Genomic DNA, 16,821 nt, shown 5'->3' with positions numbered 1-16,821 from the left:
TTTGTACCAAATATCAAAATCCAAAAATGTGTGGGGGACTCAAATTTTGTTACTTGAAACTCAGCATATGAATGAATGATTTTGGCATCATTCTCTTCTGGAACATACATGCAGTCACATTTCTTGACTCATTGTATGAAGTCCACAACCAATCAGTGCACAACAATATTGAATAATTGTGTGGTTGCAGTTTTGCCCAGTACAATAGTCGTGAACAGGTACAGATTTTTCACTGAAGTAGATAGAGGTTCCCTCAAGTATTTCAACAACAGGCAACGAACTTCAACGGCTCTTTTCTTTGCCCCATCTTCAGGATAAAAAAAAGAGTTCAGATTGTTTGGTCTTTCAGTTGTTAATAGTGAAGCGATTGACCTATAAATGATGTGTAGTAGGTATGTTGAACGAGAATTTTTGGTAACAGAAGATTTTACGTGAAGTCAAATATGAGACTGTAATTATGTTATAAGCATAATTCAGTCACATGCTTCATTTTCTGCCAAAATTTCTTTAAACTCCTTTTGTGAATTGTGGTACTCATTCAGCTACTTTTCTCATAGAGTGTACAGTGCAATGTCTCCACACTTGATAAGAGGAGCTCCTCACATTTCAGGCACGCATTAACTCACATCTGACTAAACTGCTGATCAAAGCTTTCACTATTCATTCAGGACTACTTTAAATTTTGAGAACATTTTTTTCAGATAATGGGGTATTCTGAATGTAATGAAGTATTTATATAAATTTATTTTTATTAATTAAAAAACAGTAAGTTGTTTACAACCAAAAAGGTTATTTTGCGTCTCTTTAAATTGATGTAAACATATCTACACAGGCTTGTGTGTACTGACAAACCTGCATGGAAGTCTTCTTTCATTGGTGGTCACACTTCATATGAAAAGCACACATGCTGTTCCAAATACAATGAAAGGAATATTAAATGCACTTCTTCATTAGTCTAGCATCAAATTACTTTGTCTTGGAAATTATTATGGCTGAGCTTAAATTTATATAATGCTTTTCAATGAGCTGTTGAAGGAAAATATCTTGGTCATCTTTGATTTTAAACAAATTAATAATGTTGACCATGACCATGCACTTAATGCAGTGCAAATAGTTGGGACTTCTCTGGAATACTATCACCTCTCCAATTTTCATATTCTCAGCCATTTATCTTTGATGATCTGATAACATTAATCTATGTTATTCAATATTTTTTTTACCTCTTCTTTGGTGTACTTACAACCAGTACTCTCACTGGAACTCATGAGATATTTCTACAAACAATAAATTCTTGACGAAAGATCAGTCTTTGAGAGCTGGCAATAGTATATACACATCCTTTGTTAAAACCAGTCAAATCTTCTGTACTACTTTCAGTAGCAGAAGCCACACATGTCACTGACCTATATTGTTTCTGCAGTCACTGCAGTTTTCTATGGACTTCAAGACAAAGCATTAGACTAGCACAATTTCTACATACATGGTGGCAAGTCCATTAAGGCCATGAAATGCGTTTCGAAGAATACTGGACTGATGTGATTTCTGCAATGAGTAATTGAAATATAAAATAAATTTTGGAACTAATATTGAATTGGTTTTCTTGACAACTATGTTTTTGACAACTACTACTACACCTCAAATTTTTAACGAAAGTGCTCTGCAGAGACTATATGTTAATTTTTTTTCTGAATCTACAACAACAACAACAACAACAACGAATAGTCATTATCTTTCCATGTACACAAATGAATCATCCATAGGTATCCAATAAACAGAGACATTCTGTAGCACAATTTGGAAAGTGATTTGTGAACTAATTAATGGCAAGAAAAGACATGTAACTCCTAGTTTCTTAAGTTAATTTGTGAACAATGAAATGAGCACAATAAATGCATATGCAAACATCTTAGCTTGTCAGACTGACTAGAGCAATCCCAAGAACTCTAAGAAAACAATGAGGCACAGTCTACAGGAGAAAAGTGTATAAAATCTGAGTATCTCCTTCATATTTGCAACATAACTACTTTTCACGGAAGTACAGCTCTGGTATGCTATCTTAATCTACAGTGACAATTTTCCTAGTTGTGCTACATGTTAATATTCATAATAAGCATTTAACTTTAGTTACTATTATCATTTACACACTTTAAACACAAAGAAATATTACAAACTGTGGTAATTACCATATATCTGGGTGATCATATGGTGAAACATACACTGATCCCTCAATTTCATTCACTAATTCGAAAGCCTTGCGTTGGGCAGTATTAAAGTTATCGCCATGACACTGGAAAATAAAAAAGGAAGTGTGTTGAATATTATGAGCACCAGGTAAATGGTGGGGGTGTTTATACTCTCTGTACTACAGTGTTTTAACAAGACATAGTCTTAAAAAACATTACAATAATAAAAATTAGAGTATGGGAACAATACCCCCCTTCATCTTTGTCTTCACCCATCCTCACAACAGGTAAGACATTATCAACCAAATGAGAAGTAAAGATGTGTTGAGAGGAAAAGAAACAATAAGTGAAATGAATTGTGCACTTTAGAATTAGCAGGGAAATGGAAAAGAAAACAGGGAAGGGGGGGGGGGGGGGGGAATCCAAGAGGAAGGGAGGGATAAAAAGATTAATAATCTAGTCAGTAAATAACTAAAAATACAATAATTAAAAAAAACTGTATGTAATGTAACTCAAGTCTAGGAAAGCTGAAGGATTTAAGGATATATTCGACTGCAAGTTCCAAAGTTTAGGGAGTGGTTGTATTAGGTGGGAGGACCTAACAGCTATTTCAGAACTTGCTCTCCATACTTGAAGGATGGGCATTATCTTGTACTCTAAAATGTCCTTGATGTCCAATATCCTGGAATCCATCCGTTTCAGAATCGTGAAGGCATATTCTGAGTCAGGACTGGTCCCTGAGCAGGATATATGGTTGGGCCCCATCTAAGTACATAGCAACCCAATTTTATTGTTATTTTAAGGAAGGGTTGACATAAAAAAAATTCATTGAGATAGAATACAGAATAAAAGTAATTTCTTATTAATTACCAACCATATCTTTACAAATGCAATCGGTCCTTGAACGACTGGGTGCAGTTACCATATGTTACAAAAAGCTGTGTGCAAAAATGTGATTCTTCAGGGGAGTCATATCTTGGGTTATATTGATCACAGAAATAAGCGGTCAACTATTTTGGATAGCCCTCGACCTAGTGACCATTTCTGTACCTATTGGAAGAACTGGCATACTGCACCTATCCTATAGTGCAGGGTCAAAATTTAAATATTACACTTCCTCCAGCCCAGGCAAACAGAGAAAATTGGTTGGTTCCTTTGCATTAGGTGTGCTATAGTGGACATGATGTGGTTTATAGAAGCACCATGTCCGAATCCTGAGAAAACCCCAAAAACCATGATTTCTTGGGTACATAAGTACAAATTGTCGGGATGGCCACTCCTGCAGTTTTTTTTTCATGGGAGGTCATCGAAAATGTTACCATATGTTCTTAAGATAATATTTGCATGAAGGGTCAAAACGTAATATGCCCAAAGAGGTACCACAGGGAGAAAAAAAAAAAAAAAACAAACTAGAAAGGGTCTTAATATACCTGAAAAGAAAATGACAGCCAAAAATTGGGTAAAATGACATTTTTACTCTTTTATGATATAAATCATAAACCAGGCATTTTCAATGAATTGCAGTCAATAAGAAAAGCATTGGGAAAAACGTAAAACAAACGGCTGTGTGTTAACGTTATATTATGCATACTTATTTGTCATTTACGTGTGTCGAAGTATATAAATGACAGCATATAAATAAACTGTCAAAACTTTACTGATTTATAGCAATCATTTTATATAGTTTTCACACCCTGCTGTAGCAGACAAAAGAAACGAACCAGCAGGGTGCCCCTACTGGAGCAGAAGCAAGGAGGAGAGTAAGTCCCTATTGAAAAGACTAACAGGAAATTGGGGAATAAGCTGCCTTATCCTCAATTCCTCCTTTCTCACCAGAAATTTTGACATGCAAACATATTTCTGCTTTTTTAAGCTGAAAGAGAATAGCAGAGAGACAGTACTGGTGGGAGATGGAGGAGACAGAACCAATAGAAGAGAAAGAGATACGAGACAGTGATGGTAGAAGAGGCAAAGTGCCATTGAGAAGAAAGGAGATATTAATGGTCTTTTCTTTGTGGGGGGACCACAGTCATGTAGATTGTTTTGAAACACAATCCTATCATTTAATTGTTAATCGTGCATTTATTTTATAAAATAATGATTTCAGCTTTATAGTCATTCTCAAGCCCATGTTGAAAGGTTAAAATATGTCTGACCTTCCTGTGACATGACATCATTGAAACAATGTATTTCTTGTCTTATAGGCCAGTTGTAGTTTTCCATTGTGCACACTGTCAGCCATATGAATCTTTGATATGTACTCGTATCCTGCAATATGACAACTCATCTTATAAGACCAGAGATATGTTTTTGACATTGACAAATAAGGGCAAGGTCAGATGCATTTTAAAATTTCAGCATGAACTTGAGATTGGCTACAAAGCTGAAAGCATGACTGTGTAAAACAAATGAACAATTAACAGTCAAATGGAAGTAATTTCTTTCTTTCTTTATTTAAAAAAAAATGAAGAGGAGATATTGATGGTCAGTGAGAGAGAGTGGCACATGCCTGAAAAGAGAAACAGAGGCAGGAAAAGAGAGAGAGAAGACAGCGTGGACAAAAACAAGAGATGACAGAACACCAAACACTTGCTCTGGGGAGGAGGGTCTGGACCCTCCCAGACTGGTGAACTTTAACACGTAGGTATGGGAGAGGGCACATTTTGGACTGAAATTTCAAACACATAGGTATAGGGGGAAAATAATTTGGATGTACCAGAATTTTTGAGTTGCTGAGGTGATGTGGGGACAGTGGCTGTAGCAAAGAAAGACAAAAGGAGACCGTGTATGAGAGAGAGGAGACAGTGGCACTGTGATACACTGTAAATCAATGGGAGAAAAATGAGACAGAGACAGATGGTGACAGTGAGATACTGAGTATGAAAGCTTTACTACGAAGAGAGACTCGGAAAAAGTATTTGGGATATTGCATGTTAAAACAGTGGGAATATGTTCACATGCCAAAATTTTTAGTGAGGAAGGCAGAATGATAACTGAAGCAGCTCGTTCCCCACTTTTCTGCCTGTCTTTTAAAGAGGAACTTACTCATCTTATGTGCTTATCCACTGATTTATACGAGGGCTATCCACAAAGTACATTACGTTTTTGTTTGTGTCTATTAGGGGCGGGGCTAGCACGGCCATCTTGGTGTCATGGCATTCCGCCGCTCAGTCGGCTTCCTGCCGTGCTAGTGAGAGGTTCATGCTGTACTCCGCTGAGTTACTGTGACAGTTTGAAATGGCAGCGTTAATTGAAAATGCCGCGAAGTGTGAAGTGCGTGCTGTAATAAGCATTTCTGACTGCAAAAAACTGTACACCCATAGAAATCTACCGGCAGCTTTGTGAAGTGTATGGGGACAACATAATCACTGAAGGTGGAGCGCGCCAATGGGTCATAAAATTTAAAAATGGCCAAACTAACGTTCATGACGAAGAGCGAAGTGGAAGACCCAGCATAGTGACTGCCGAACTTGTCAAAAAAGTCTATGCCGCAGTCCGTGAAAACCGTAATTTCACAGTAACGGAACTCTCTATGAGTTATCCACATATTTCATGAAGTTTGTTGCACGAAATCATTACCAAAAAGCTTGGTTACCACAAGTTTTGTGCAAGATGGATACCAAAAATCTTGACAGAGATTCACAAAAATCAGCGAATGGCTGCAGCGTTAACGTTTTTGGACACTTACGAGAAAGATGGTGACTCATTACTCGATCGCATCGTTACTGGTGATGAAACATGGGTTAAGCATGTGAACTGCGAGACAAAATTGCACTCAATGCAGTGGGGGCACACAAATTCCCCCCAAAAACCCAAGAAATGCATGCAGACAATGTCGGCAAGGAAGGTGATGGCGACTATCTTTTGGGACAGAAAAGGTGTGATTTTTGTGGATTTCCTGGAAAGAGGCACAACAATAAACTCTCAAAGGTATTGCCAAACTCTGCACAACCTCAGAAGAGCAATACAAAACAAGCGCAGGGGAAAGTTGGGCTCAGAGATCTTGCTGATTCACGACAATGCCACATGGCAAATGCCACTCGTGAAGTTCTCGAATCTTTTAAGTGGGAGTTGTTTCCTCATCCGCTGTACAGTCCCAACCTGTCACCGAGCGACTTCCACATATTCCCAGTAATGAAGAAGTGGTTGGCTATGCAGCATTTTGATGACGACGCACAGCTTCAAGAAGAGGTAACCACGTGGTTGAAGGTGCAAGCGGCCGAATTTTACGACAAAGGAATTTCCAAGCTCATCCATTGCTACGATAAGTGCCTTAATTTAAATGGCAACTATGTAGAAAAGTAGTATTTAAGTGTGGCTTTCATCTGTATATAATAAAAAAAATTTCCAATACTTTATTTATTTTTAATTCCAAAACGTAATTTACTTTGTGGATAGCCCTCGTACTATGGTATTATATGCTGCACGAGATATTGCTGGCGAAATCTGAATGAATTAATTGTCACTTGTGGTGCAATAGGTTGAATGAGACAATGTGATAGTATACACGCTTGGATCACCAAGTCACCATTAACAGTACTAACTTCAGTTGCTTGTTGGATGCAGTGTTATCCTGTATTGCAGAACATGTGAACATTCAACTTCCTAATTTTCTGGTGTGGTGGAGGACAATAACATAAACATTACTTATCAGTAATACAATGTCCGCTAATGATTCATTTTCCGTACCCATTACTGTGATTTTACATGCTTTTGCTTTAGCTGCTTTTCTGACCACAGAAATGAGAACTAATGAAGTTAATATTGTTTGTGAAATTTGTCTACTTAAGTATTGGGTTTTTTTTTTTGTTTGTTCCAAGCACATTTAAGCACATTTTTTCCATTCACATTTCCGGTTTCCACACACATTTTCAGTCAGAATTAGAGTAGGTTGTGCTATCTGCAAATTTAAATAACATATGTGCAATTTTCATTGTATTTAATTATAATAATTTCATAGAAAAAAAAAACAGTAGCACACCTGTGTGACATACCCTTGCTAAGGTCATGCCCTAAATTTCACAATAGTTTTGCAGTGAAGTACTTCCAGCACTTTTATTACATCCCAGTGCAAGTACAGAACAATGCATTATTGGACACTGCTCTATTAAGCAAAATGTTTCACTTCTTGCCCTCTACTATTCCAGAAAACTAGTCACAGCTATTGTGATACATCTTGTCTACTGTTCTGTTACAATCAAAATTATTTGGAATGTAGTAAAACAAAAAATAGCCATGAACCTTACCTCCAGTTTCCAACTGTGGCTTTAGAGAAATGAACACAGCAGATTAACCATGAAGGGGCATGCAAAGATTAAATACAGGGTGATTAAAGTTAAACTTTCAAACCACTATAGAAATAACACCACTAGTCAGAATGACACCAAATTACAACAGAATATTATCAAAGAAAGGGGAAAACGTATGGCAGAAGAAAAATAAATTGTTACAAAATGTAACAATAGAGGGCACTGTAAGCATCATAATTTAATAGTGGTCGACTACAAATGACAAATGAATCATACAACAATGCACAAGCTGTATGTTTGACATTAAACAAAGTGTACTACTAAGTGTGCACGGGTGTACTAGTGTGATACTGTTAGTAACATAAGCCTATCCATTACGGCAAGGTCATATCACATTGGATGGCAAAGATCGATTTTTAATGTCCTGAGGCCAAAAACTGCATAAAAAGCATCAATCAAATTCAAATCGGATGATTAATTACTGTATGACTGGTGCAAAACATGCTCAATATGCTGTCCACCGTTTTCTGCAACATGTTGAAATCGAGGAACAGCTGTGCTATCTTGCATAAAAATGGTCCCATCCACACACATCCATGCTGTTGGAGAGCTGGAATGACGTGGTTGTGCAAAAGACTCTTGTGGCACTTACCAGTGATGGTACAGGTAACACGACTGGAAGCACCTGTCTCTTTGAAAAAATATGGCCCTATGATAAACGCTGCCGTAAACCCGCACCACACAGTGACTTTTCAGGATGAAGTGGTACTGGTTGATTTGTGTGTGGATTGTAGGTTGCCCAAATTTGACAATTCTGTATCCTGTCAGATGGAAGTGGGCTTCGTCTGTCAAAATCTTCCATGGCCAATCCTTATCCACTTCCATGCAAGCAAGAAATTCTAAAGCAAAAGTTTCTCTTGCTGGCAGGACAACAGGAAGCAATTCGTACACATGGGTAATTTTGAATGGATACAAAGAAAGATGTTTCATAGGATTTTAGGCACTGTGCTCGCAGGTATATCCAACGTTCAGGCAATTCTCCGTGCACTACATATTTGCATACCACCACTCGTCTCCTCCTGCATTGCTGTGGCCACTGCTTCCAGTGATGCGATTTAATATGTTTCCTCCCTCTACAAGGTTGGCCACCAAAAGAACCTGCCTTTTCGAATTTCTAAATCATTTTCTCCAGACCCACGGCAGTCATCGGACCAACACTTTTTTCCAGGCCATTCTGTGTCCAGAACATCTGCAGAGCGAGGTGCTCACAGTCATCATTCTTGTAATACAGCTTTACAAGCAGAGCGTCATCCTGCATTGAGACAGTCATGGTGAACGTCGTAGACGCAAAAGTAAGAAAACCCGTGTACCCGGCGTGTTTATACCAACTTCAATGGGTCATGCGCATGACAGGGGTTTTCATTTACGTGTTCTGACACATACACATACAGCACCATCTACTGATAAATTTTCACACTATTTTTTTTTTCTTCTGCTATATGTTTTCCCCCTTCTCTGATTATATTCCGTTGCAATTTGACATCATTCTGACCAGTGGTGTTATTCCTACAGTCGTTTGAATATTTAACTTTAATTATAATTGCCCTGTATACTGAAAAAGAATATTAGCACCATGATGCTTTCATGCAGTAGGAGACTGAAAGGATAGTAATAAATTAGTTTGAAAATTAGTGACCAAGACAGTTATCAGCAGCTCAAGACCACCACAACTATGGAACTGGATGATAGCTCAACCACAACATAAACGGCAAGGGAGAAAACAGATATGACTGGCAAACTTACTTGCTCAGCTTCAGATGCTATCAATAACTAATTACTGTAAAATGAACATATGCTCCATTTAACTTAATTTTTTAAGGTAGTTTAATTTACTTTCACTCCACTTTAAAACAAAAGGAGAAATGTTATACTGATTTGTAAAATGACAAAATGCTTTGTGTCAGTAATACTGCAATATGGAGTGTTCTGCTCCCACTCATTCCCTGGCATGCCCACGTATTTCTGTGAATAGATGCCAGCGCACTCTTGTGTAAACCACCATTATTTATGCAACAGGTACATATTATATTCTACTTGCCTATAACACTACCAATGGCGCTTTGCAAGCTTTTCTTTTAGGAAATGTTTTATCTAAAATCTTCACTGTTTCACACTGGGTTTTCAAGTTAGGCACCAGACTGTCAATAATATACACACACCAAAAAAAGTTTTGCATCACCTCGCTTCCGAGAGTTCCGGAATCTGTACAGGAAATCGGAATAGAGATCAACATATACATCATTGTCCCCTTTTTATTCCTCATGAAAACCAAACATTGCATGTTGTACCACCATACAGCAAGGCCTTCAGAGGTGGTAGTCCAAATTGCTGTACACACCGGTACCTCTAATACCCAATAGCATGACCTCTTGCATTGATGCATGCGTGTATTTGTCATGGTATACTATCCACAAGTTCATGTAGGCACTGTTGCTCCAGATTTTCCCACTCCTGAGCTGCGATTTGGCGTAGATCCCATAGAGTGTTTGGTGGGTCACGTCGTCCATAAACAGCCCTTTTCAGTCTATCCCAGGCATGTTTGATAGGGGTCATGTCTGGAGAACATGTTGGCCACTCTAGTCAAGCGATTTCGTTATCCTGAAGGAAGTAATTCACAAGATGTGCACGATGGGGGTGTGAACAGTCGTCTATGAAGATTAATGCCTCGGCAGTATGCTGCCAATTTGGTTGCACTGTCAGTCAGAGGATGGCATTCACATATTGTAGAGCAGTTACAGCGCCTTCCATGACCACCACCAGCATACGTCGGCCCCACATAATGTCACTCCAAAACAGCAGGGAACCACCACCTTGGTGCTCTGTCTAAGGTGTTCAGCCTGACTGGGCTGCCTCCAAACACGTCTCCGACGATTTTCTGGTTGAAGGCGTATGTGACACTCATTGGTGAAGAGAACGTGATGCCAATCCTGAGCAGTCCTTTCGGCATTTTGTCGGGCCAATCTGTACCATGCCATAGTGTCGTGGTTGCGAAGATGGACCTTGCCATGGATGTCGGGAGTGAAGTTGCGCATCATGGAGCCTATTACACACAGTTTGAGTCATAACACGACGTCTTGTGGCTGCACAAAAAGCATTATTCAATATGGTGGTGTCACTGTCAGGGTTCCTCCGAGCCTTAATCCATAGGTAGTGGTCATCCAATGCAGTAGTAGCCCTTGGGCAGCCTGAGCAAGGCATGTCATTGCCAATTCCTGTCTCTCTGTATCTCCTCCATGTCCAAATAACATCGCTTTGGTTCACTCCGAGATGCCTGGGCCCTTCCCTTGTTGAGAGCCCTTCCTGGCACAGAGTAACAATGCAGACACCATCAAACTGCGGTACTGATTGTCTATGCATGGTTGAACTACAGACAACATGAGCTGTGTACCTCCTTCCTGGTGGAATGAATGGAACTGATTGACTGTCGGACCCCCTCCGAATAATAGGTTGCTGCTCATGCGTGATTGTTTACATCCTTGGGCAGGTTTAGTGACATCTCTGAACAGTCAAAAGGACTGTGCCTGTGGTACAATATCCACAGTCAACATCTATCTTCAAGAGTTCTGGGAACTGGGGTGATGCAAAACTTTTTTTGATGTGTGTATATTTACTTTGAATAAATCTGTTCCTCATTTCATCATGAAATGATTTCCTCTTCTCAGTGCACGCTCCCTGAAATTTGGGATTGATATTAATTGTACTAACAACTTTGGATCAGGTGGAATAGCGTCTCAATTTTTGTAAAGATATTTTAAGACATGTAATAAGCTCCGAGTGTCTTATGTCTGCAACACATGGTCTAGTGGCTAGCGCTGCTGCCTCTGGATCATGGGCTCCCAGGTTCGATTCCCAGCTGGGTTGGGGATTTTCTCCGCCCAAGGACTGCATGTCTGTGTCATCATCATCATCATCATCAGAGTGTCTTAGCTCAACATCGAGGCAGTATTTTGAGTTTTAGTAATTTGCTTCTCTAGTCAACTTATGCCAACAACTGTTGCTAAATACAAGGGGTGGTTGAAAAGTTTCTAGCCCGAGATAGTTACTGTAATGTCCTGCACAAACAATACCACCTACTTTTATGGTGACCCTCTGAGGTTATACAAGTCAAATTTTGCAGCTCCAGCTTCATTAGTTTTGCCACTAGAATGTGTTGTATACTGTAGTGTAAGTAAAATGACAAATATGAAGAGAATCAAGAACCATGCTGTGATTGAATATCTTCATTTGAAAGGAATGACCCCCAAGGAAACTGCGGAGGACATGGGGAATACACTTAAGGACAGTGCACCATCTTATGCAACAGTGAAAAACTGGGTGTCCGACTTCAAACGTGGAAGAGCGTGTGTGCACCAAGGGGCGGAAGGCCTGCCATTGTTGCCACTAATGAAACAGTGACTGCAATTCACAACACAATTTTGCAGGATAGTCAAACAATGTTGCAGCACATTGAAACCACATTTGGAATCTCCCATGGGCGTGCTCATGATATTGTTGTGGATATTTTGGGAATGCAGAAAGTTTCATCTAGGTGGGACCTGATAGACTTGAATGCAGATCAGAGACGGGAGCGTGTGCAGTGTTGTGAAGGAATCATCCGCCAATTTGAAGTGGATGAAAATGGTTTTCTTGAAACATACATAAAAATGGACGAAATGTGGGTTTACTACTTTGATCCTGTGACAAAACAATAGTCAAACTGAAACAGCTTTCATTCCCCACCCCAAAAAAACACCGGGTGCAAAGATTAGCCAGTAAGGTGATGGCATTGGTCTTCTAGGATGTAGAAGGGATAATTTTGGTGGATTACTTGCAAAAGGAAGTAACTATCAATGCATCCTACTACTGAATCCCCCTGTACCATTTGAGAGAAGAGAGAAAGAAAAAACGGCGCAGAAAATTGGCCGTGGAGTTCTTTTGCATTAGGACAACGCACTGGCGCACAAAGCCCTCGCAACACTAGAAACTCTGCCTGACTGCAGGAACGAATTGTTACATGTCCACCATATTCTCCAGATTTGGCTCCATCCAGACTTTTTTCTTTTTCCAAACCTACAAAAAGACCTCAAAAGATGACGATTTGACAATGATGATGCAGTGACTGATGCTGTGACTGCTTGGTTGGGCTCAAAATCAAAGACCTTTCATTTGAATGGTTTGCAGAAATTATCTGAGTGTGCCCACAAGTGAATTAGTGTACACGGGTATTATATTGAAAAGTAAATTGGTATTATGAAATTTCTGTCATTCTTATTTCTTAGGCTAGAAACTTTTTGATCCCCCCCAGAGCATTTCACTGAAGGAAATGTGTTTGTGCTCCTTTACATGACTCTCAAATGTTATTTCTGCTATCATAACCTAGTCCATGGCATTCACTAATAGGAACTGAGTGTTTCACAAGTGTTGATTGAATTAAATGTGCAATAGCTATTCTCGTTTCCTGATTACAATCTATGAATTCCAAACACCATTCATTTATTTCATATTTATCACTTTCCTTATTGAAGTAAATATAATGCAAGATGACTGTTGTTTGCTCAGTATGATTTGAATCAGAAACTGCAGCAACAGTAACTGAATAATACTTCTTGTTTTCTCTTTGTTCCAAGATGGCACCACTGACACAATGGGGACAACTAGAAATAAATTCATTCTGAGTATCACATGACAGATAATGTACACGTAGTAAATGCTTTCCAGATTCTTTTTGGGCTCTGACTTGGCTAATATGCTGCAACATAGTAAGTACAAGAGGTCAAATATTCAGAGGAAATTTCCATTATTTGGATCTGCAATTTTTAGAGCTGAATCTCTGAATGCCAATCCTCTTTGACCAAGGAATTTTGTCACATCAAGTAATATGAGACCTCCAATGCAAATTGGTATTTACAGACGAAAAAAGAACATTACCTCTACACTACAGAGCATCAACATACCTCTTTCATGTCCTTTCATTTCTTCATTTTCATGATTCTTCTAGGTCAAGTTTTTACAAATAGAAATACTTTGTTTTATGTTTACTCTTCAATGCAAAATAGGAAATATACTCATTTTTCATGTAAATCACCTTCTGATGGAATCAGGAATGCCCTACTTCCAAATGTTGTTGGTGAACTTACCAAATTAGAACGACATTTCACAGCTGCTGATGTTCAAATCTGTTGGAAAATTTTCTAATAGGATTTCCAACAACATTCACAGAAAGCACTTTTTTGACTCCACCACAATGTGCTTTAATGCACAATATCCAAAGAAAATATAGTGCATTCAAAATTAAAAATGAAATAAAACTGTTGGCAGCACGGCTATATAACTTATAAAATGGAAGTGAAAAAAAAAAATGGTTATGCTGGTGCTGTGGTAATGTTCTTTTATTTATTACAATCCATAGAATTTATATTACAGTAGCAGCCTGATATTTGCGAACTTGGCTCTATGGTGGTTCCAAATTTTTGATAGACTTGGGCCCCCCATGAGGTCTGGAATCCTGGGGACATCACCCCCCCCCCCCCCCCCCCCCCCCGCAGTCTCCACCCCCCTCATTGGGCCTGTCCTGAGCTCGATCATAATGAAGCACCTTTAACAGAATCACCACCTACATGCTAACCAGCATGGATTCCAACAATGGTGGTCATGCAAAACCTCACTCTGACTCTTGTCACATATCCTAAACACCATGGTTCAAGGTAGTCATACAGATGCAATACTTTTTGACTTCTAAAAAGTATTTGTCTTAGTACTGCATCATATCAACACATACTAATGAAAAGTCCATCACATGGAGAATTAAACAAAGTTTGGGACTGGACTGAGCGTTTATTGGTAGGGAGAAAGCAATATGTCATCTTGTATCAAGAGTCATCGACAGATGTAGAAATAACTTCAAGCATATCCCAGAGAAGGGTGCTGGGGGCCCGTAAAGTTCATGTTGCGCAGGCTGGGGCAAATAAAGGTGGCCTGGACAGATGGCTACATTAATGGAGGAGGAAATGACCTACAGTTACTTCCAACAGGATGGAGCAACTGCCCATAGAGCCAGCTGAACCTTGGAGGACCTTTACACAATCTTCACTCCTTTTTTTTTTTTTTTTTTTTTTTGTGGTTTTAGGGCGCAAAACTGCTATGGTCATTAGCGCCCAGCCCATGACTTAAGACAGTAAAAAACCGAAATTGAAAACCAGCAGCAATGGGAACAAACTCATAAAATTGGAGAAACTAAAAGTAGAAAGAATGCTTAAAAATCCACTACAGACAGGGGGTGGTTGTCCCCCCAAAAAAACTTCAAATGACTGACGTCATTTCACTGTCACTAATAAACTGGAGAACGCGGTCGGCTGAGCGCGTGTCATCTGCTAAAATCGACGATAGATCAGGCGATAGCTGTAGACGGGAGCGTAACGGATTAAAATAGGGGCATTCAATTAAAAGGTGTCTGACCGTCCACGGCTGAGAGCAGTGGGGACAGAGTGGAGGAGGATCACCGCTTAAAAGATGTCTATGGCTAAAAAGACAGTGCCCTATCCGGAGTCTAGCTAAAATTACCTCCTCCCGACGACGCGTTCGGGAGGAAGAGGTCCAAGCACAAGGAAGGGCTTTCACTTCCCGCAATTTATTACGGGGAAGTGTTGACCAATGCGCATGCCATAAATGAGCAACTTGGCGACATAAACCGCTCCGTAGATCGGTGAAGGGAAGCGACTGAATAGCTGGCCGAGGAAGAGAGACTGCAGCCTTGACCGCCATATCGGCCGCCTCATTCCCACAGATACCAGCGTGTCCCGGGAGCCAGAGGAACGCCACCGAGATGCCCCCCAGGTGGAGCAAGCGCAGACAGTCCTGAATCCGGTGGACCAGAGGGTGCACAGGGTAAAGAGCTTGGAGACTGAGGAGAGAGCTGAGAGAATCGGAGCAGATAACGTACTGTATCCGCTGATGGCGGCGGATGTAGTGGACAGCCTGGAGAACAGCGTAAAGCTCCGCAGTATAAACCAAACACTGGTCGGGAAGTCGAAAGCGATTTGGGGTGTCACCAACAATATAGGCACTCCCTACACCTAACGATGTTTTCGAGCCGTCGGTGTAAATAAATGTGGCGTCCGTCATTTGTGCACATAGAGCAGCAAATGCCCGACGATAAACAAGTGTAGGGGTACCATCCTTGGGAAATTGACAAAGGTCACGGAGCAGGCAGATCTGGGGACGGAGCCAAGGCGGTGCTGTACCCCAAGTTGTCAAGAAGGTTTTCGGAAAGCGGCAGGAAAGAGAATGGAGCAATTGACGGAAGCGGACTCCCGGGGGTAGTAGGGAGGAGGAGCGGCCTGCATACCCTACATCAAAGGAGGCGTCGAAAAAAAGATCATGGGCTGGATTAGCAGGCATGGAAGACAGATGGCTAGCATAACGACTCAGGAGGACTGCTCGCCGATTGGACAGCGGAGGTTCAGCAGTCTCAGCATAAAGGCTTTCCACAGGGCTAGTGTAAAAAGCTCCAGACACTAAACGTAATCCACGGTGGTGGATAGAGTCGAGACGCCGAAGAATAGACGGCTGAGCAGAGGAGTAGACTATGCTTCCGTAATCCAATTTTGAGCGCACTAAGGCGCGATAGAGGCGGAGAAGGACCACTCGGTCCGCTCCCCAGGAGGTACCATTCAGGACACGGAGGGTGTTAAGCGATCGCAGACAGCGAGCCGAAAGATAGGAAACGTGGGAGGACCAGCACAGTTTTCTGTCAAACATAAGACCCAAGAATTTAGCGACGTCTGAAAACGGAAGGTTGACAGGACCTAGATGTAAGGAGGGCGGAAGAAACTCCTTACGTCGCCAAAAATTGACACAAACGGTCTTACTGGGTGAGAAACGGAAGCCGGTTTCGATGCTCCACGAGTGGAGGCGATCGAGACATCCTTGAAGACGTCGTTCAAGAAGGCTGGTCCGTTGAGAGCTGTAGTAGATCGCAAAATCGTCCACAAAGAGGGAGCCCGAGACATCAGGAAGGAGACAATCCACAATTGGATTTATGGCGATGGCAAACAGTACAACACTCAGCACGGATCCCTGGGGTACCCCGTTTTCTTGGGAGAAAGTACGGGAGAGAGTAGTGTTCACCCGCACCCTAAAAGTGCGCTCTGCCATAAATTCGCGAAGAAAAAGGGGCAGCCGGCCTCGAAAGCCCCAAGAGAACAGTGTGCGGAGGATGCCTGTCCTCCAACAGGTATCGTATGCTCTCTCCAGATCAAAAAATATTGCTACTGTTTGGCGTTTCCGAAGAAAATTGTTCATGATATAAGTGGAGAGAGCAACAAGATGGTCAACTGCAGAACGATGCTTTC

At 40.7% G+C, this 16,821-nt stretch overlaps 1 protein-coding gene across 2 annotated transcripts in view; it reads right to left on the bottom strand.

Annotated features, from left to right (window-relative positions):
• LOC126187903 (L-serine dehydratase/L-threonine deaminase-like) overlaps window positions 1-16,821 on the bottom strand; it is a 96,641-nt gene that overhangs the window by 45,825 nt on the left and 33,995 nt on the right. For both annotated transcript variants that reach the window (XM_049929257.1, XM_049929258.1), the window contains exon 4: window positions 2,184-2,287. In XM_049929257.1, coding sequence (XP_049785214.1) covers window positions 2,184-2,287 — 104 coding nt within the window. The remainder of the gene's footprint in view (window positions 1-2,183; window positions 2,288-16,821) is intronic.

The sequence above is a fragment of the Schistocerca cancellata genome, chromosome 5 (genome assembly GCF_023864275.1).
Source record: "Schistocerca cancellata isolate TAMUIC-IGC-003103 chromosome 5, iqSchCanc2.1, whole genome shotgun sequence".
Classification (NCBI taxonomy): domain Eukaryota; kingdom Metazoa; phylum Arthropoda; class Insecta; order Orthoptera; family Acrididae; genus Schistocerca; species Schistocerca cancellata.
This window is presented reverse-complemented; position numbering and strand designations above follow the sequence as displayed.